At 40.6% G+C, this 21356-nt stretch overlaps 1 protein-coding gene across 3 annotated transcripts in view; it reads right to left on the bottom strand.

Moving 5' to 3' along the window:
- Positions 1–21356, bottom strand: part of ZMAT4 (zinc finger matrin-type 4) — a 335038-nt gene that overhangs the window by 40459 nt on the left and 273223 nt on the right. Inside the window, exon 6 of one of the 3 annotated variants that reach the window (XM_036877506.2) lies at positions 20309–20792. The exons of the other annotated variants lie outside the window; for them this stretch is intronic. Coding sequence (XP_036733401.1) covers positions 20776–20792 — 17 coding nt within the window. The 3' untranslated portion in view covers positions 20309–20775. Of the gene's footprint in view, positions 1–20308; positions 20793–21356 lie in introns of those variants that run through there. 3 annotated transcript variants of the gene reach the window in all.

The raw sequence follows: 21356 nt of genomic DNA, 5'->3' as shown, positions 1-21356 counted from the left end.
CACACACACACACACACACACACACACACACACACACACTTTAAAAAGCACTGCCCCATAGACTTATACTCTTTTTGGTAGCTTGAGTGTGTCAGAACAATTCTGAGTCCTTTAAAAAAAAATGTTATTCCATAAAAAAAGGCTGTGCTTACACCTCTCTTCCATTTCACAGGTGTGTATGATGCAGAAGGATTACCGTAGTCTGTAGTCAAACTCAGAGGCTATATGTCATCACAACCAGCAGACGAGTTGTTTGAAATTTTATCCACACAGAGCTATTCTCCTCTTTTATGCATGGAATCAGAATATGAAAACCAGCTTCAGGCCTTCCTCCCCCCACAGCTCCCCATCAGTGTGGTCATAATCAATGGTAACTACTATTTATATGGGTCCTTTTCAGACTACAGACTAATCAAAGCTCTCCTCATAACAAATGGAGGTACAGCTTGGCAACAGCCATAAATATTTATGTTTAAAAGTGAGCATTTTTAAGATCACCAACAAATCTAAAAAATATTCTGATCTGTTGCTTTCCATTACAGTCCTCATACTCTGCAGCCAAACAGAGGCGTGGGCAGAAACTATTTGGCACTTTATTGCGATGCAAAGTACAGGGAGCATAAACTACAAAGGCAGTGCATATAAACAGGAACAAAGGCAGAGAAGGGACAGAGGAGTCCTCTCGCACACATGACACAGTGTCCTCAGTGGGAGCTTAGGGCTTTATTAATGCTCAGTTGAAATCCTAATTACTTTGGAATTATACTCCTTTTTCCTCAGAAAACTAGAGAATCTTATTAACCAAAAATGCTAACTTTCATATTCAATCCATTTTCAGGGCAAAACCATTTTAAGAGAATCCTAACCCCTTTGCATACCCAAAGGGTATGTCTGCAGGATTGCCAATAAGTGCCCATATGCCCCCTGCCTGCAAGGAGCTGATGGTTCAGTTGTAGAGAAAAGATATGCATACAAACAGCAACAGTGCAAGGTAGGTCATAAAAAGTGCCACAATCAGGAGAAAACAGAATGTTACAGGAATTAGAGGAGGGGATGGTTTCTAACTCAGAGAATCTGGAAAAGCTTCTTGAAGAGGCATCACATTTGTATTTATATTCCTTAGCACAGTGTGCGAAACAGATGGCCCTGGAGGGTTAGCAGTATGTGATTACTGCATGTGTCTTTTCAAGTCTAGCAAAACTAGACCTTAGATGTCCCTGAAACTTCAGTTGCATCCTCTCGACATTAGAGAAACATTATTATGCCTTCATTATGATGCTAGATATTTTGCTGAATTCCAAGAGTACAGGAGAAAATAAAACAGAATATTTTTATGGAGCAAGTCAGATAGAAGCAATTAAACAAATTGTTAAACAAATAACAATGTAATTAAGGATTGTGAAAGTGTCACATGGGATGTTAACAGGATAATGAGAGAAAGACAAGAAAGAAGGGTGATTTGGGATTATATGGTCAACAGAGTTCTCTGATAAGTATGAAATGAAACCAGAGGGCTGGAAATTAGACTGGGATGTGAGAACTGGTTAAAAAGTTGTCCAGGGAAATTAAACAGCAAGCAGAGAGGGCCAGGAGTGGAAATGGGCTGAGATGGTTCAAGAAACAAGAAGTGGTGAAAGAAAACAAAACAAAACAAGACAACTGTCAACCCAGACTTCTACATCCAGAAAAAATATCTTCAAAATTGAAAGTGGAAAAGATTTTCAATTAACCAAAACTAAAAGAATAGTTTTCCAGCAGACCTACAGTACAGAAATGCCTATAAAGTTCTTCAGGTGGAAGGCAGATAATACCATATGTAAACCCAGATCTACAGGAAAAAAAAAAGCTAAGGTAATTAAAAATGATTAGTACATGGATACCTATCTTTTTTTAATTCCTCTAAATTTATTTGAAAATAGCAAACAGCATAAAGCAAAAACTATACCATTGTATTGTGCATTGTGGTGTATAATGTATATAATGTATATACATGAAAAATAAATGACAGTAGCACAAGAATGGATGAGTACAATACCATTGTAAGATCTCTTTATGTAGTGAGAGCTGTGATTAATTTTGCTCCAAAATTCTATCTCTTACCATTGTAAAACCCAAGATATTAAATAGCTGAGGCTTTTTTTTACACTAAACAATTTTTTTACACCAAACCTGAAGGTTTTGTTTCTGATGAATGTACAGTATTTTCTTTCTAAGAGACAAATTTTTCTTATTTTTCTAAAAGGAAAGTAATGCAGTGTTGGAAGAAATTTGCAACCTGCTCCCTGGGTGACTTGATATAAATAATTTGACTTCTCTGGGCTTCTGTTTCCTTATAGAACTGGGGAGAGGACTGATGAGATAAAGTATGTATGAAAGAGTGTCTGGCACCTAACAAGTGATCAACAGCAATTAGCTATTATCATGATCTCAAAGAGAAGCTAAAATGGAAAGCTGTCTGTCCCAACGTCCCAGATGAAGCCCTAAGTTGAAGTGCTAAGACACAGATGGGAACTATACCCACCCACAGCACTGCAGTGAGATCTTACTACAGAGAGCCCCGGTGCAGGACATCCGAGGGCAGCGGTCAAGAACTAGTTTCCAACCCTGAGCTGACTGCTCACATCTCAAAAACAGGTTGGAGAACAAAGAAAGAAACAGGGAGAGGATTTCTCAATGGCAGCCAGGTTGTACTGTGAGCTTTAATTACCCTTTTCCTTGTAAGAAAAGCTCTAGCCCAGGATGGTTTCATTGGGCAATTCTACCAAACATTAAAGGATTACATAATATTAACTTATACAAACGCTCTTAGCAAATAAAAGGGAAGAAACACTTCCAAACTTGTTCTGGGCAACTAATAATAAAATCGACAGATTCTAAAAGAAAAGTGCAAACCAGTATTTTTCATGAATATAAAAGAAAAATCCTTTAAAAATTAGTTAATCAGAAATACAATATGGATATAGGTATGTCTGTATATATGTGTACATGCATACATATATTCATTCCATCATAACCAATTCCAGGAAGCAAGATTAACTTAACATTTAATTATCAAATAATATTGTTTGCTATATTAACAGAACAAAATGAGAAAGTAGTATAATCTAAGTAGATGCAGAAAAGAGCATTTGACAGATTTCCATATCCATTAATGATCAAAATTTTCAGCATACAAGAACTTCCTCAATAAAGAGCATCTATCAAAAACTACAGCTAATATATTAAATGGTGAGATATTGAGCAGTTTCCTAAGTCCCAAAACAAGCCAAGAATGTTGCTCTTATCATTTCTCTTCAACATTGCGCTAGAGATTCTAGATAATGCAATAAGAGAAGTAAAAGAAAGAAAAGGCTTACAGATTGGAAATGAACATGTAAAACTGTCTTTGTTTGTAGAAGTTATAATTGTTTATCTAGAAGATACTAAGGGAAATACAAAATAACTATTCATGTAAGTGAATTTAGAAAGGTTACAACAGACAAGGCCAGTAGAAACAAAAATCAATTGTATTCTTAGAGGAGCTGCAAACTGGAAATATTTAAAAATACCGTTAGAATAGTATCAAAAATATTTTTAAACAACTGGGAATAGACATATTCCCAGTTTACTAATAATAGACGTGCTAGACGAAAACCTACAAAACATTGTTGAGAGAAATTAGGAGGAACCTAAATAAATACAGACCTATACACACCCCATTCATGAACTCAGATAACCAATAACGTTAAGATATCAGGTCTCCTGTTGACTCAATGCAAACTCAATCAAAATCTCAACAGGCTCGTTTTAGAAAGAGGCAAGTAGATTCTCAAATTTATGTGAAAATCAAAGTATCTAGAATGGCTAAAACAATGGCCAAAAAAAATTAAAATTTGAGGACTCACACTTAAAGATACCAAGATCTGGTATAAAAATTTATGTAATCATAACAGCATTCCATTAGCATTAAGGACAGACTAATTTCATCAGTGGAACATAATATATTGAGTTGAGAACTAGACCTATACACAAAAGGTCAATTATTTGTTTTCAGTTTTATTGAGATATAGTTGACATACAGCTCTGTATAAGTTTAAGATTTGACATGACAGGCATATATTATGAAATGATAAACCACAGTAAGTTTAGTTAACACTCATCACCTCATATAGATAAAAAAAAAGAAAAAGAAAAAATCTGTTTTTTTCTTATTATGAGAACTTTTAGGACCTACTCTCTCAGCACTTATTTATCTTATTCCTGGAAGTTTGCACCTTTTGATGGCCTTCACTGATTTTTTAGCAAAGGTTTCAGGCAATTCAATGGGAGAAGAAAGCTTTTCCAACAAACGGTGCTAGCACAACTGGATAAATGTATGAAACGAAAAGATGAGTATCAGCCTCTACACAATACACATTAAAATTATGATTGATTATAGATTTAAGTGGAAAAGCAAAGACAATATAGAAAAATATCTTAATGAACTTGGCATAGGCAGAAGTTTCTTAGGAAACAAAATACATTAACATAAAAAAATAACAAATTGGATTTTACAAAACTGAAAAGATTTTGCTTATAGAAGAATACCAGTAAAACATCAAAAAAGGTAAGCCACATCCAGAAAAAAAAATTGTAATACATATATCTGATATAGTACTTGTGTCCAATGTATAATAATTAACTCCAATAGATCAATAGTAAGACAAACAACCCAACTTTATCAAAGGAGAAAATACTTGATCTCAGATATGTCATAAAAGTAGATATAAAAATGATCAATAAGTGTGTGAAAAGGTGCTCAACATCATTTGTTACCAGGAAATAAAAATTTAAAAAACAATTAAATACTATCTCATACCCACTACAAATGCTAACATGAAATAAAACAACAAAACTATATGTAAATGACCACATGGAACAATTGGAAATTTCATACATTCCTGAAGAGACTGCAAAATGGTATAGCTACTTGGGACAACTGTCCATTTCTTAGAAAGTTAAACATATATTTACCCTATGATTCAGAAATTCTCCTCCTAGACATTTACCCAAGAGAAACAAATCTTAGTACAAGAAAAATGCCTTGTGCAAAAAATGTTTATGGCAGCTTTATACTTGTAGCCCAAAACTCAAAATAGTCTAAATGTTCATCAACACACAAATTGATGCACAAATTATGATGTATGCATACAGTGGAATAATACTAGAACCTAAAAAAAAACACAACTGATTTATGCAACAACACATTGTACAGGTAAAGAAGTCAGACACAGAAGAGCTCATACTGCATGATTTCATTCATATAAAGTTTAAGAATGATAAAGTATAATTCAAATCATAATTTCTAATGACAGAATTCAGAACAGTCTTGCCTTTGGGGGAGGAAACTGACTAGAAGAGGACAAGTGGAATTTTCAGACTAATACTACTATTCTATATCTTGATTAGGATGGTAGTTATGGGTATATTCATTTGCCAAAATTCATTGAATTGTATAGCTAAGACCTGAATATTTCATGTTATTTTTTTAAATGTTAGATGAGTGTGGTTCTACATAGAAACCCACTTTAGCCAGTTTCTATTCTATCCTCATTTATGCCACAGAAGCTTTAATGTTTTAGATTACTACACAGCAAACTTCATATTCATGTTTATGCTTTGATAACCACACAACACTTAAAGAAATACTTATATATGTTCTGTATTATAATGCTTACTAAAGCTGGAACCATTTTGAAAGATGATTAATAATATAAAAGAAAAAGAATAAGGTATTTGGTTTTGAATTCTTTCTTTCTCTTATAATTCTTAAACCTTCATCAATCAAATTTTCCCATGAATGGATTTGTCATCTTCTAGTATGAAAAATAATAGTTAATATTTACATACACCATATGTAAACACTGTTGAGCTTACTTTACCCATTTACTCATTTACCTTTTAAACACCCTACATGCAGGCATGATTGTTATTCTGATTTAACAGATGAGGAAATGGAGGTACAGAGACACTCAAAGTCGTGGAGCTCATTGAAGACACAGTTGGGTTTTAAACCCCTATATTCCACTCAGGAGACCATACTTCTAACCACTATCCACACTGTGTCCTGTGACAGGCGATAAGGAGTAGAGTAACAGGAATATGGAAGGTTTTTTGAGCTCATCTGGTCCAGTACTCACAGAGGCCACTAAGGAATCGAGTAGGGGTTGTTAAATTAACAACACCAAATTCCACACCTTACCCCAGATGATCGTGATTCAGTAAACCTAGAATGGAACCTAGAAATTGGCAATTTTTAAAGCTCCGCAAGATACAAGTTTTGGAGAAACCATTCGTCTAGTTCAAACCCCACTGCGGGATACAGGCAAGGTTTCTAAAGCAGCATGGTTCGTATCTGTTTGCATTTGGAGGCTGTTCTCTTTTAAACACGGCTGAGTTTACCCACTAGCCTGAGTTGTGCTTTGTGAACAAGTTCACTCCCACCTCTTCAAATACACCAGATTCTTAGGAAAGATACCATGTCTCCTACGCCTCTGTTTCCCAGCTGAGAGTGCATGGGTACCCTGACTGCTCTTCAGTATACATAGCACATATATGTATTCATAATCCAGGTTCAGAGGCACTGCATGGCATCTACCATCACCTTCTAGATGGCATTACCTGTTAGCTGATGATATTCCTAAACTGCCACCCTCAAACGGGAGGTGAGGTCCCTAGTGTGGTTCCATCGGTACAAAGTGGGACAGGTCTACCACCACCCTTTTGCACCATTAATTCTATCAATACCTTTAATGCTTTGAGTATGTGTATGTATGTAGCTGGCACCCCTGACCCATTGTGAACTATATTGCTGTTGAACCTGCTATCAATCAATTCTAAATCTTTTCTGTACAGGTTTCTGCTAAGCCAAATCCCCATTTGCTCTACTTTTATACTCGATTACTTGTATGTTACTATTTGCCCCTATTAAGTTCCATTTCCATGAGTTCTACCAATTTCTCCCAGGTAGCAAATAATTGCAGCCCATGTATCCGTTCTGACTGGCTAGTAGTGGCTGCCAGAATGCTAAGAAAAGATTGTGAGCCCTCACTCCAGAAGATAAAGAATTGCCATCATCTTTTAGCCAAGGGTATTAAGCCTGGTTCCCATGATGGCGTAAGTGAGGGGCAGAGTGCCAGTGGCATGCATTTCATGCCTGTGCCATTCCAGCTCCAGCCTGTCAGCAGGAATAATGGAAAGATCAGGGCAAGGAACATTCCGGTATACCAAGGAGTCATCAATGTACAGGTGGTAGTTAAAGCTGTAGGGATGGTCAGCCCCTCTGTGGAGACGCTGTGGGTGAAGAGAAGGGAGGGCAGGAGTGTGAAGGAGGAGTGAGTGCTCCTGATGTCAGCACTGCTGACATGCTTCCTCGCCTTCACACCTGGGGCCGAAAACAGAACCACAGCTGCCACTGGAGGCCCACCATCAGTGCTGGGCCAGCTGTGGGTGTGGGGACCTGTGCAGGGCCCCAGCCTAGCCTGTAGGTCACCCCGTACCTGAGGCTCGAGCACTAAGACTCAGGCGCAGCCTCCAGCATGTCGTGTGGGCTCCAGTTTTCCCTTACAAGGACAGGTTGTCTCTGCTCTTCCCTACCGCATGGTCATTTTTCCTGCCAGACTGCTGGCCCTGCCGACTTCAGGCCCAACACTAGATGCAGAGGAAACAGCGTCACACAGCCTGCCTCCCTGGTTCCCATAATGGCATAGCCCTTGTAGGAAGTTCCTTCTTCTATATCAATCATGGTGGTTGTGCTCCTTGAATCAACTCCTAACTGAAAGAGGTGTTTTCAAGGAAGCAGAGAGAAGGAAGCTTTCCTAGGAGGATGAAGGGATCACTACTACCCTAGTTAATCCTCAAAAACCACCTTCCCAACATGATTAGCGCACTTAACAGATGAGGAAACCATGGTTCCCAGACACTGGAGTTGTCATTGAACTAGTAAGTGGGAAAGCCAGACCTGAATATTGATGTCTGATGTCAAACCTTAATAACTACACCAGGGCTTTTAATAGAAAAATGGGAGGGAAGGAAGGAAAGTACAAGAATTCTGTTTTCAAAAGAACAAAAAGCCTTCATTCGAATCTAAGACATAAAATAGACAAACCACAGAGCCCTAGTTGAAATGGGAGTTTGGGGTCTCAAGCAACCGTGAGTTCCCCATCAAAGTCCAAGCAAAGCACTTAGGGTTCCCCAGGTACAGGACTCTGGGCTCCACAGCAAAGAGCTTGGAAACCATTACATTTTACCATTCTACCCCTCATAAGGATACCATAAAGTATACCGCTACATCCATATATCCATGTACTATGGGATATCTCCTGCCTGTGAATTTAAGCTAAGGAAACCTTACTAAGACCGGGATTTACTATCATCCCGGTCAAGGAACAGCCTGTATTACTCCATTCTAGAGAGTACAGGATGCTTAAATGCTTAACCTTCTGCATTCGTCCCACTGCCTGCAGGCACAGACTGCAGGGTACCAGATAGTCAATTAAACAAAGGACACACATTTTCTAGAACAGTTCTTTCTCTGTTTAACTAGAATATATGCAGAGCCTTGCAAATGGAATCAGGAAGCAAATGGCTTTGCATCTTCAAAAGCTATTTCCAAATAAAACCTAAAGCTATGGAATACATTTATTCTCAGTAATTAAAAGACAATTTTAGCCAGGTTGGATGCCTGACCCAAGAAAAGACTGGAAAATTGTCACCTTACTGGAAAGATTCAGAAGTAACAGAGTAGTTCATTCTAAATATTTAAAGAGCTGCTTGATTGGAAGAAGGGTTAGATGCACTCTATATGGCAGAGCATAGAGGATGCATTTTCATACCTTGAGCAAATCAGCCCCCACACAACCTTGATTTTAGCTTTTGTGGTCATTACTAATATGATTGCTATTAGCAAACTGCAAACAACCAAAAAAATCAAACATTTGTGTGTGTGTGTGTGATTTGAACTGAATGTTAAAAAAACAGAAATGAACCTGCTCTGAAGCAATCTATTTTAATTGTACTCAGGTGTTTTTAACCATATATTAAATAACAGCATATGGATGAAATACCTTCTTCCTGGTCTGGATGTTGCTGGGATACTGAAAATTCACATAACACGAAATGGGCTTTTTCCTTTGGGCCCCATGGCAGTGCCATAGATCTCAATGGCTACCAGCAACTCAGAACACAGCAGGGCAATATTTCATGTACAGAATTTCCATAAAACTTGCTTTTTTCTACAACATAGTTTTTTGATTACAGATTGCTTTATGCATATCGTGGAAGGTACTTCTAACATGAAGCTGTGGGCTATGGCATCAAGTTGAACAAGGGGTTAAATTAAAGTTCTAATAGTCACTTGTTCCTCGCTGGGGTTGGTAGAAAGCTGTGCACAGGGTAGAATAGACGTGCCTCTTCCTTTCTCTCTGTGCTCTGCAGCAGTGTCTCTTCCAGGCCATCTGTCATTTCTCCCCAAGAGCTAGGGACCACAAGCTATTGTGACTTCCCTGAAGAATCATCAGTAGTCGTGATAGGTCCACAGTGGCCCAAAAATTGTGGCACTGGCTTTTCAGCTGCACCAGGTGAGGACCCAGTGATGGTTAGCTCTCTGAGTCACCAGCCAGAAGTTGGAGTGCATTTTTAGCAGCACTTGCTTTGGATCAGTACCAGCTGCCTGTTCAGTCAGAAGTGCCCCAGAGGCAGGACAAGCCCTGGCGGTAATTTTCAAGACCCCTAGTCCAAGACGGATTCCAAGGTGAAGATATGAACAGGAAAAATGCCCTAATTGTCAATATCACCTTTGAATGACTTTACAAATGAGATTGTGCTCTTTCCCTCCATCTCCCTCTCTACCAGTCACACACAAGCAGGCCATTGGGTGCATGATTATAATCTCTGGTGTCCTACTTCTTCTGTGGACCTGCCTGTGGACATCCATCTCAGAGGGTCAGGTCTTGCTTTCAGCAGACAGCCCACCAAGCTCTGTGTTAAGGCATGGCTGCATTCCTTGCCTGGCCTTTGAATAGGGATGTTTGAGATTAAAAAGACTTCAGCACTCAAAGAAAACAACTTTAAAGGTAGAATTTCAGGAGTGGTAGGGAACAGCCAGTGTAGGGCAAATTCCAGCTTTGGGGTCAGTTGATGAGGTTTGCATCCCTACACAGGCACCTGTTATTGAAGTGACTTCAGGCAAGTCATTGAACACGCTGAACCTTATTTTCAGGAATAAACAGATCAGAGACAGGTTTATGAGACAGGAGCCTTCAAACCACTGAAGCCATACAGCCTTCCCCAGGGCCAGCCTGACCCAGCCCCCTAACACACGCGGCCTCTCTGTGAGCCGAACAGTGACTTCTCTGGAACACACAGCCATTATCTCATTTAATGCCATTATCATAGTAGCCTTAGCTATTCATAGAAACATGCCTCACCTTGTTCGATTTACAACCTAAGAGAGCATGGCAAAATTCACAATTTACAGATAAGAGAAACCACTGATTCTAGAAAAAGGAAATACTGTATAATATCCAGAAAATGACTGTGACTCGATAATTCTCAATTACACTGGGGCCTGAGAATGTAGGAAACAAAGGACATGAGGAATGAAGCACCTATTAGTCATTTTCAGGAGGAGGAACTCTGTATTTTTCCCTCTTTCAATCTACTCTTGTTATTTAACACTTAGGCATCTTCACTTCCTAATCTATAAAATAGAGGTAATATTTGTACTTACCTTAGAGAGTTAACGTGAAAAGTAAGAGTAAATAAAGATGAGCCAAGAAACAAACAGCTCAATAAACGTAAACTGCGGTTTTTATTTTTCATTATGACGATCCTTTTCTTTGAACAAAAATAAAGACCTACCTCAAAGTGGGAGATTTCATAATCATTTCATATTCCAAAAAGAGTTCTATTTTCTGGCATCCTCAGGAATATTCAAATTATTCTGGCAAGCTGCCTTCTCCACAGATGTCATTTATACACATTGTTTTTGACAGGTCAAATGCTTCCTTATATACTAATCATCCTATATATTTGCTTGGCATAGAGTTGAATTGAAAATTATCTCTATTCTTCATTTTTTTAAAAAGTTTTTGGAAACATGGGAGATAGGACATTACATGAACTGCCTCTCAGAAAGCTGTTGATACAGGGGCTCTCGATAAGTTTTGCCTGCTTTGTGCTTAAGTTGAGTGACTGAGGCGATTGGATAGGTAATTAGCTAAATTCATAAATTAGATAAGAAGGAAAACACAAAGATATATTGGAAATTGTAGAGTTGCATCTTTCCTTATTTTTATTCTTAAGGAGCGCATTCAAGGACCTATCTGAAGAAGGATTTTTTCCTCCCACTAACAGCCTCTGTGATCAGTGCTGTTTGTTCTCTAGGTCCTGATGAACACTGGGCAGATGGCGGCTCTGGAGACACAAGAAATTCCTTTCCAACTTCTAAAAAATGACTTCCCAGTAGACTCTCATGTACCTAAATAGAATAATATCTATCTATCTATCTATCTATCTATCTATCTATCTATCTATCTATCTATCCATCCATCCATCCATCCATCTATTCATACTTATATCTGCACTATCGATATGATATATGATATGATAATATGGTGTGATTTATGGATCCCTATTCGTGGAACCGCCTACTCTCTAAAATGTATTCGTAATCCCCGCGTCCATACTGGTGATGCTGTGTGGTCATCCACAGACGCGTGCAGAGCAGCCCCCGTGCGTGTCCCCAGCAGGGCTGCGCAGAAGACACTTGGCCTCCTCGTCTCTGCTGCATATGGAGATGACCGGAGGATGGAGAAGGTAGGCAACAGCCAGGATAGGGCAAGAAATTCCCACTTTGGGGCCAGTTGATGGGGTTTGAATACCAATACTGGCACCTGTTATTGGGGTGGCTTCAGGCAAGTCACTGAACACTCCAAACCTCATCTTTTCTTTCATAATAGAAAGAAAATACACTCTACAGGCATGAGTTGTTTATAAATATTACAATCTTTGTAAACTCTGTGTGCGATAGATAGGTGCAGATATTTCCCCTAGGAGCAATGGTTCAGTATTAACTAATTCAGTTTTGGGGGGAGAGGGATTTACAGAATAACTGCCTTGAAAGATAATCAACTACATATGCACACAACAGGGGAGGTCGAGACAATGTGCGGACTTGTAGGACACCTTGGTGACTCCGACTTTTAATCAGAGTGTGATGGGAAGCTACTGGGCTGAAATTAACAGGATCACTGACTGCCGCCACGTTGAGAATTGTCTAACGTGTGAGAGGAAGAGTAGAAGCAGGGAGATGGATGTAGAGACCAATGGCATTCAGACGGGAAATCATGGGGGCTTAGACTACTGTGGTACCAGCAAAGGCATCAGGGATGGGTTCTGGATGTATTTCATCGAAGAGTTGCAGAATGTGGAGCTGCTCAAGTAAGCACGGCTCCCTCTCCCAGGGCTGTGCGTGCAGGCAGGTTGGGGACCAGGCTGAAGACACCTGGGAGGAGGATGTTTGGGGACGGTGATAGCCTGAGCTAGTGCTGGTGAGAAGGGTGGGGAGGCTGACGGGAACCCTATCATTCAGTCCAACCGAGCCTTCAGGCGCCAGCACTGACCCCTTCTTCTGTCTGTCCTTCTTCACAATACACAGTCACCCTCTGGAGTCCTTGGACAGTGACTGTCTCTACTAATCACTCAGCGTTTGCAATTTCCCTTGGTCCTGAATTATTCGCAGTAGTACAGTTTAATTTCTTCTGTGTTTGCATCTCCCCACTGAAGCCAAAAGCTGCTTCAGAGCCCCAGTGGCATCTCAGTACAGTTGGGTTTACCTCCCCCGGCACGTGCGAAGAGCCCGCTCACAGAGCTACTCTCTATAAACAGCTGTTTCATTAAACGTGAGTATGGGGCAGGGGTGGACAGGTGGTGGAAAAAGCTCTTTTTTGCCTTATTTCCCTACATTAGAACCCCTGCTATTCCTCCTAGGACAAAAGCAGCAGGTAAGCAAGGTTAAGTTTCCTTTGCATTCATATTTTCTCTCTCATTCTTCACCTCCTCTGTGGCCTGAGCCATGCTAACATCTAAGTTCTTCCAAGATAAAAACAGACCACCTAAAGCACTCCTGTGCAACTCAGTACAGGACGTCATAAGGGTCCTGCCAAGGTCCCAGCCCACACCTCGTTCCTCCTATTTCACAGCTGGGCCCGATTGCCCTGAACAGGCAAATGCACACGCTTACACATCACACCCGGCTTTGCCTTTGGCGCTCCCTAGAGCCCCACCCCACCTCAGGCTGGAGGAGGTGGGGGCGTTCTGATCCTATGCCCCAGCACGGGGCAGGGACTCACAGTCGGATCTTGCTGTGGAGGCCCGGCCCTGATAACTGGGCTTCTGAAGGGCTCCCAGTGTCTAGACTGTCTGATCTCCGTCTCGTCCCAAGTCTGCAGACTAGACTCTGAACTCGTGTCCGGGTCAGCCCCATTGCTGCCTCGGAGCCAGTCCAACTGTCCACAAAGAGACCAGCAAGCTGCTCTGTCCTTCTCTTCACTTACAGAACTCCAATAGGACAGGAAATAAGTAGCAGCCAGGTGGGTTTGGGAAAACATCTGCTCCAATCTATGCCTGTGCACTTACATGTCAGGAGTGTAACGTAAACACCCCCCACCCCCACCTCACCCATCCTCTCAACTTGAAAATGGCTCTCACTTTCCACACTCCTTATTGCCTGAATATTTTCAGTTGTCAAAGGAAACAGTTTAAGGGATTCAAATAGGCTTTAGTCACGGCATTGTGAGTTTACAATGGCAAATTTACACCAGGAAACACTGAAGACCAACAGACTCCCGGCTGAAGCAGGGTCAGGAGTTTAGAGGGCGGGGTAAAAGTTGAGTATGTGTCCTTGTGGTTTTTACATAGGAAGGCCTTTTTCCCATTAAACCAAAACCTGCAGTCCAGAGGAACAACGACCACCAGCATGGTATTTTCGGAGAAGGGTTTTAGTAAGCCTTATGATTTATCAGGTCTTCAAAGATACCTCCAGAAGGGGGAGGGAGATGGCAGAAAAGAAACAGGGGAAAGGTAGACGGCAAGGGAGAAACTGGGACCCTCCAAGGTCTGTCTTATTCCTCTTCAGTAGTCACTGCTTCTCAAAATATCTGTGGTAGAGGACCCAATTCCTATAGTTTTACTGACTTTTAATTTTCAATATGTTACAGACCATACTTGCATAAAAACCCAATAAAAATTAAATTAGTAGGAAAATAAAATGAAAGCAAAGCCATGTAAAACACAAGCCCCACATTTTATGATCAGATTCAACAGACTTAAAATTACACTATAAAGTGATAGTAAAAAGTTCCTAAATATTTGTTCTCAATTTCTAAAGTTGTTTCACTGAAGACTAGTAAAAATCAGTTCTCAGACCAAAACTGGTCCATGAGGTTCACTTTTAAGTAGCACTGCTTTAAGTAACTGTAATTTCCTCATTGCATCTGGACTCAAGGCCCTGCTGCCCCTGCCCACGGGGACATCCCCACATCCCAGTGGGCATCCCCGGAGCTGCCCAAAGGCTCGTTACCATGTCCCCCTTTCAGTAAGCTCGTTACCATGTCCCCAAACCTACAGCTAGGCTCTAAGATCGGCCAACTTGGCCTAATATCTGCCCTTTGAACTTGGTGATGTCACACATATACCCCACGAAGACAAAAATAGCAAGGTCAGAATTTTTTTTTTCTGGATTCTTCCCAATGTTCTTCTTACCTACCCTCACTTTCTTGATCCCTGGATGGAATACTGTTTCAAGACCCTTTGGCCTGTTAGCCCTGCAAACTTTTCTCACAGCTTTGGAACCGGCTTCCCTCACATTTCAAGCCTTTTCAGTTCAATCCGCCACCTCCGGAAAGATGCTCCATGTCCCAGCTGAGCCCACAGAGCTCCAGTTTAGAGGTGCTGCACCCTCAGAATTTGCTGCATCAATGGCCAGATCCACATCTCATCCCTTTACCAGTTTTAATTACCTGACATAATTAACTAGTTCCAGGGCGAGGCAGCATCTCTTCTCAAGTTGTTAGGAGACTAATTAATGCCCTGCCACTTAACAGGCCCCAATTGGTGAACTCTACACAGTTTGTTCCAAGAATAAGAACAAAGAAAAGTATCTTCCAATAATGTCAATCCTTGAAAATAAGTGAAACTACAAAAAAAACCCCACAAATCAATCCCCACTGATTATTAAATCCAGAGCTTGGAAGGCTTCCATTCTATACAAGAAATTCAAGAAACTGAGCAATACATGACTAAACCGAAAGAATACCAAAAATACTTTTCATATGCACAATGAACACCTGGGTATGTACTTACCTTTCATCCTAGATCAAGCAGGCAACTTTTGTAAGCACATCATGCCTTAGGTAGACACAATATTACAAAGCAAAAAATGGGTTGTGTGAGGCAGCTATAGAGTCGGAATTTATCCCATGAGGGGATATCCAAAGAAAATCACACAACATATCCTAATCAAGTGGATAATCCACCAAATCATTTTTTTTTTTCGTTGCATCTGTCTGGAAAGCTTGATTGCCAGTTGAACCACTTAAGAGAAAATAAGTCGTCTGCTTCATTTGGATGAAAGCAGGAACAGTTTCTTTCATAAACAGCATGAATACAGTTTAATTCTGTTATCTTGTCTGCTTGGGGAAAGTGCCTGGATTTCACACAGAAATAAGAATTTCATGTTTGTATATTTGCCGTGTTTTCCCTGAGAATGTAAATAAGATGGAAACGGTGCCTCACTGCACTTTTGAATCTCTGGGCTCAAATTTGACTTAAACAGCAGAAAGTAGTGATGAGAGGTAGGCAATAGAGAGAGCAGATTATGTGTGAAACCAGAGAAAGACTAACTTTCTCTTACTCTCAAACTGAATAACCAGATTTACCCTTTTGAATGATTTGGCTGGTCTTAGCTCAGGTGCTGCTGTCTGCTGTGGAGACCTCTCTTCCTCAGCACGTAACAAATGCACAATTATCATTTTCCAAAAGACCAGGGTAGCATCTGCACTTTTGAATCCTGAGAACAATGGTCTGTGCTTAATTGAAAAGTTCCTTCTGCAAATGCAAAAGTTGAGGAATCTTTTGCCATACAGAGTCATTCAAGAGCAGTCTTAATGGGCCATGTAATAGCTTATTTGACTGTGCTCTTTTATTTTAGCATAAAAGCATAAATATTCCATTTTCAAATGTTGAAAGTCTATTCAAGGCAAAAATATAGGCCCAGCATGTCAGCTATAGCATTATTTGGGTAGCAGCCTATTTAAACTGCATCGATGTGTCATTATTAATTATGTCTGCCTAGAACTTTTACATATTACCTGTGGAATTCATCAAATCTTTGACAGTCACACTTCAACTTATTGTCTGGTATAATCACATTTAGAAAAACATTATGCTACCATACACTGTATCAATGTAGGATTTCTTTCTGCAGAAAATTGTTGTATGATGTTCATTATGCTGAGCATGAGTAATGGACATCAGTAAAGATGAAAAGTAGAAGTTTCAACGTTCAAATGGTTCCCCAAGAGAGGTTAAAAATAAAATTTTACTATCGTCTATTTTAGTTTTACAGACAAGTAGCTTCAGCGGAGCACTAAACTCAAAGCAGGGTCTGGAACTGTCCCTGCTATCTGGACAGCTGATTCTTTCAGCAAGACTTTTTGTGATCAGGCCCCCATTGGCACAGTTGAAAGGCAGACGTGGTCCAGTGCAGGGGAAGTACATGGATTTGGGGTTCAAACAACTGTGAATCTCTGCTCCATCTGCACCATTACTTACTGTCCCTAAGTAAGGCATTGAGGTGGCTCCCTGCTTTGCAAGAATAAAGATGACACCATTCACTTTCTAGGGGCATTTGAAGGAATGACAGTGGCCACAGAGTTAAGTGCCCAGCACAGTCCATGGCATGTTGCACATACTCAGTACGTGTTCATTCATTTTCTCTTTCTCCTTCTCTCTCATGAGTATATTCCTGTTAAGTGGCAGCCACTACTGCTCTGGGGCAACATTATAGACTCAAAGACTCATTTGTGTATTAACACAGATGGTGGGCAGAAATTCTATGCCAGATAAATTACTAGTGACAGCCACAGAACACGTCAAATTCCAAACTCTGGCGACTCCTTCTAAGTTTCCTTTACTGCCATTTCTTCTCATGTATACAGAATACCCATTCCTTATACACTGGTATTTTCCAGTTTCTGTGCTTGGCCCACTTTTCTCCTTGTTTTAATCTTATCACTAACCTTATCCATCCAAAGACTTCAGCTACTACCTCTATGCTGACAAGCTAAAGTCCATTTGGTGAGTCCTGGCTTCATTCCTAAACTCCAAACTCACAAATCTAATTGGGCGACTGGCATCTTCTCAGTCACCTGCAGGTGCCTCGGATTTACCATTTCCAAAAGTGTCTCCATTGCCTCAACCCACTCAATCCTCTTACCTCCCATTAGACGTGTTTCTCTTATTTCTTATATTCTGGTGAATTGCATTTTCACCCAATCATTATCTAAGCTAGAAATGCTTTATCTGCCAATTTAAATTAGTTGAATAAGCTTTGTCCTCTTCCTAATATTACCACAGTCGTGATTCTATTCAGTGATGTACTGTCATTCCCTCCTGCCTCCTCCCACATCTTTAACCTGCTCCCTGCTCTCTTACCTACTTATGAATCAAATGCAGATCTCATCTGTCACGTTGGAGTTCCTCAGCTGGCCAGGTTCCTGGGCTTGGTGCCACCACCAGGGGGCAGTAAGTCACCTGGTCTTACTGAGAGTGCCCGGTCAGCCACATGAGCTACTCGCTCTTTCAACCACTTGTGGACTCGAATGAAACCTCACACTGGAATGAATGAATGCGTGGGGTCTGGCTCCCAAAGCAGCTTCCAAAGGGCTTGGCCAACACAGTCTGCAAGTATGAGAGAATTAGCGTTCCATGGGCCCAATTTGGGCCCAAAGAAAATGAGAGATGGGATGGATTTGGATAGAGGGGTTCCCCTTTGTTCCTCCCTCTGATGGGCTCATTTAAGGTAAGTATCCAGTTCAGGGTAACAGCAGCACTAAGTCACCTTCTGTGTCTCTTTGCAGTTCATCACGAAGCAGCATCACACACAGTAATGGATCACATTTCATTGCTTCATACCCTTCTTTCCATCTCCTCCACTTTTCTTCACTTCTGTTAGGTGGGTTTGCACTCAGCAAACAAAGCATGGACATTTAATCCTTGCCTCAGGCTCTGTTTTCTAGGGAATCCAGGGCTAAGAAAACTTCTCAAAAGGATTTTATACAACTTTAAATAAAACCTAAGACTTTTATTTCAATAAGCTAAGAACTCTGGGCTCATTTTCCTTTGTCTGCATCAAGTACTAAAGGAAAAGAAATGGCTTAAAAGCCTGTTGGGGGAAAACTACAGTAGTTTAAAAAATTTTTGCTTTAGGTTTTCTAGCAACCAGAGTGAGAAAGGAAATAGGTTTCACAAGTGAATAACAATTGCAAGTAACTTTATCAAGAAAAAAAGTATCTCAACTATTACTAGACCCTGAGCTTTGCCCTGATGTTATGATGATCTTTACACAAGAGTCATAAAATAATATAATGAATTATATCCTTTGTATTTTACATTTCTTACAAAAAAATTAAAAATACATAGAGTGCTCCCCACATGGATTTTTCTCATACTAGAATTTAGAGAGAGGCAATAGCAAGATTTTAGGGCAGTGGTTGTAAAACACTGATGTACACAAGGAGTTTCTTCAAAATACACATGCCAGGGACCTATTCCAGACTTGTGAATCAGAATTCTCAAAGGCTAGTGTCTAGGTATGTGTGTTTTGAACAGGATGAATCTAAGGCATGCCGAAGTTTGAATACTGGCAATTTCCAATAGTACAAACTAAATGTTATCTAGACTGTTATAATTTTGGTACTAGAGACAGTTTATAATACATTCTAAATGTTATTATAGAATGCCCTCATGTCTATATCACTGCCCAGACAGACATTATTACTTAGATTTTAAGTCTTACAAAATGTATATAAAGCTAAAATAAAATGGAAAATTATGGGTCGAGAATATTCTGAATATTCTTTGAGCAAATATCTGTGAAACACCCTCTGTGGTGACCATGCCTTAGTTAAGTAAATAGCATAGGATGTGTCACATGGAATATTTAAAAATGGAGGCGGGGTCCCCACAAAGCTTACAGTATGATTCAGAAGAAAAGCCACATAACAAAAGATCACGTCACTAAGGGTGAGATGATGTACTATGTACTATGCCCATGGATTCAAACTGTTTGCTGAATATGTAGCCCACTGAGGAAGCCCAAGGTCAGCCTGATGTTTTGACTTTTAAAAGGAACTTTCTCTCCCAGAGACAGTTTTGCTATAATTGGTGTGAAATTAAAAATAAAAAGAAGACACATGGCACAGATCAGACCACCAGAATATTCTCCCAAATTCTACTCCCCTCTCCACCTTGAGGCATGACTGAGAGTGCCTTGAGCAGCCTAGCAACCACCAGAAACAGCACCAACTTAGTAGGACTTTTCAGACTCAATACTTAGAGATATTTTTAAATATCAGCCCAGTTATAACAAAAGGAAAAAAAAACTGTCTTGGGGTATCCAGGACAAAGGCGACATGAGGCAGTATTTTCATTTGTAACATGGAGTCCTGCAAGAATCATTGGTATCTATCTTCTACATCACTGCTCTGAGAGGCTAAACGCTCACAAACAATTCTGTCAGAGGGTCTGGGGTAAAAACAGGTATAAATAATACTTCCTGACACCACATATATTTCATAGTGTCTCAACGATGCTCAAGATCTAAAAAATGGAACCATGGTTTAAATATCTTTTAAGAGGATGCAGTTTGTGTTAACAGAACAGCAGATACTACTTAATACAAGGTTTCTAATTGTCTTCTACTACTTTAAAATCCAAGCTACTGACATTTGCTTAATGTAAACATTGAAATTGTGTGATTTTTCACTGAGCAAATGACATCTTTCCTGCAATTAGTAAAATATGAAAAAAGCACAGGCGTATGAGTTTAGATCCATGCTAAAGATGGAAAGGAGAGAAGCAAGGGTCTAGCTCACTCTGGTAGACTCTGCATCAGCCTAAAAAATACAGGTTCCTACTTCCTGTTCCCACTAGGTGCTGTTTCAGTGGCTTTGTAGTTCAGGCTTCTGCAGAAGTGACTGATTCAAGGAACTGAGTGCAAGAAGTTTATTCTGGAGGCAATCCTAGGAAACAGTCATGTGGGAGTGGGGAAATAGCCAGGTAAGGAACACAGTTAGGGAAGGGTTTGTTTTCCAGTAAATGAGCCAAAAATAAGGCTGCATCCTGCTGGGGACACTGGGAGTGAGTGTGGATGTCACAGAGTGTCATGGAATGTCATGGAAAAATTCTATTGGCGGGGTAAGGGGGGAGAGTTTTATGAACTAACTCCCTGTCAGGCACTGAGGGTGGGCTGCTGGAGGAAGGAGTGGGGTATCAAGCCTCTGATGCTTCCAGCCACAGGGGCAACAAAGCAGCCCAGGTCAGAGAGACCCTCAAAGAGACACTGGTGGTGACGGGGTTAAGTCAAGTTGATGAGCTCTGAGGAGCTGTAGGTGGGGGTCATATGGGCAGAGCGCCAACCAATGGGTTGACCCCAGGTGGACTTACAGATGCTCGTGGGAACTCTCTGTAGTCTTCCTAGTTCAGGAAGATGCCTGGGGGTTAAAAGAGAAAAGGTAAAAAAAATAAATAAAAGAATGAATACTTTGGGCTCCTCTACATAGGCAGGGCAGAGCTGGCCCCTTCAATAAGTCTATGCTGTGCTGGGTGGGATTCAGGCTGGAAACAGGCAGATATACCTGCAGGGCAGACATGGACAGGGAAGCCTTGAGTCCAGAGGGGCAGAGCCAGGAGGGGCAGGGAGGGGGAGAAGCAGCAGCAGAGCCTTTTTCTTGGTTACTGGGGTAACAGAAGGACAGTGTGAGGCCAGGAGGAACAAGGCCAGGTAGGCAGGTACTAGGGAGAAGCAGGTATCTGGAGACTGTCAGCAACATCTAGTGAACAGTGCTCACCAGGCAACAAGCTGATTGCACCCATTTCTCAGCATCAGCTATCTACTTCTGATATAAATTACGGGTGCACTGGGCATTTGCACATGCCCTGGGAAGAGTGAAGAGTGTGGAGGGATCAGCATGGACCATACCCACCACAAACAGCCCAGGTGTATGTCCTTTAATTGTTGGTCCATACATCTTTTTCTGACTTAAGAGTACAGCTCA

Source organism: Manis pentadactyla, chromosome 7 (genome assembly GCF_030020395.1).
Source record: "Manis pentadactyla isolate mManPen7 chromosome 7, mManPen7.hap1, whole genome shotgun sequence".
NCBI lineage: Eukaryota > Metazoa > Chordata > Mammalia > Pholidota > Manidae > Manis > Manis pentadactyla.
The sequence above is the reverse complement of the archived record's forward strand: the minus strand, read 5'-3'. Positions and strand labels throughout refer to the sequence as shown.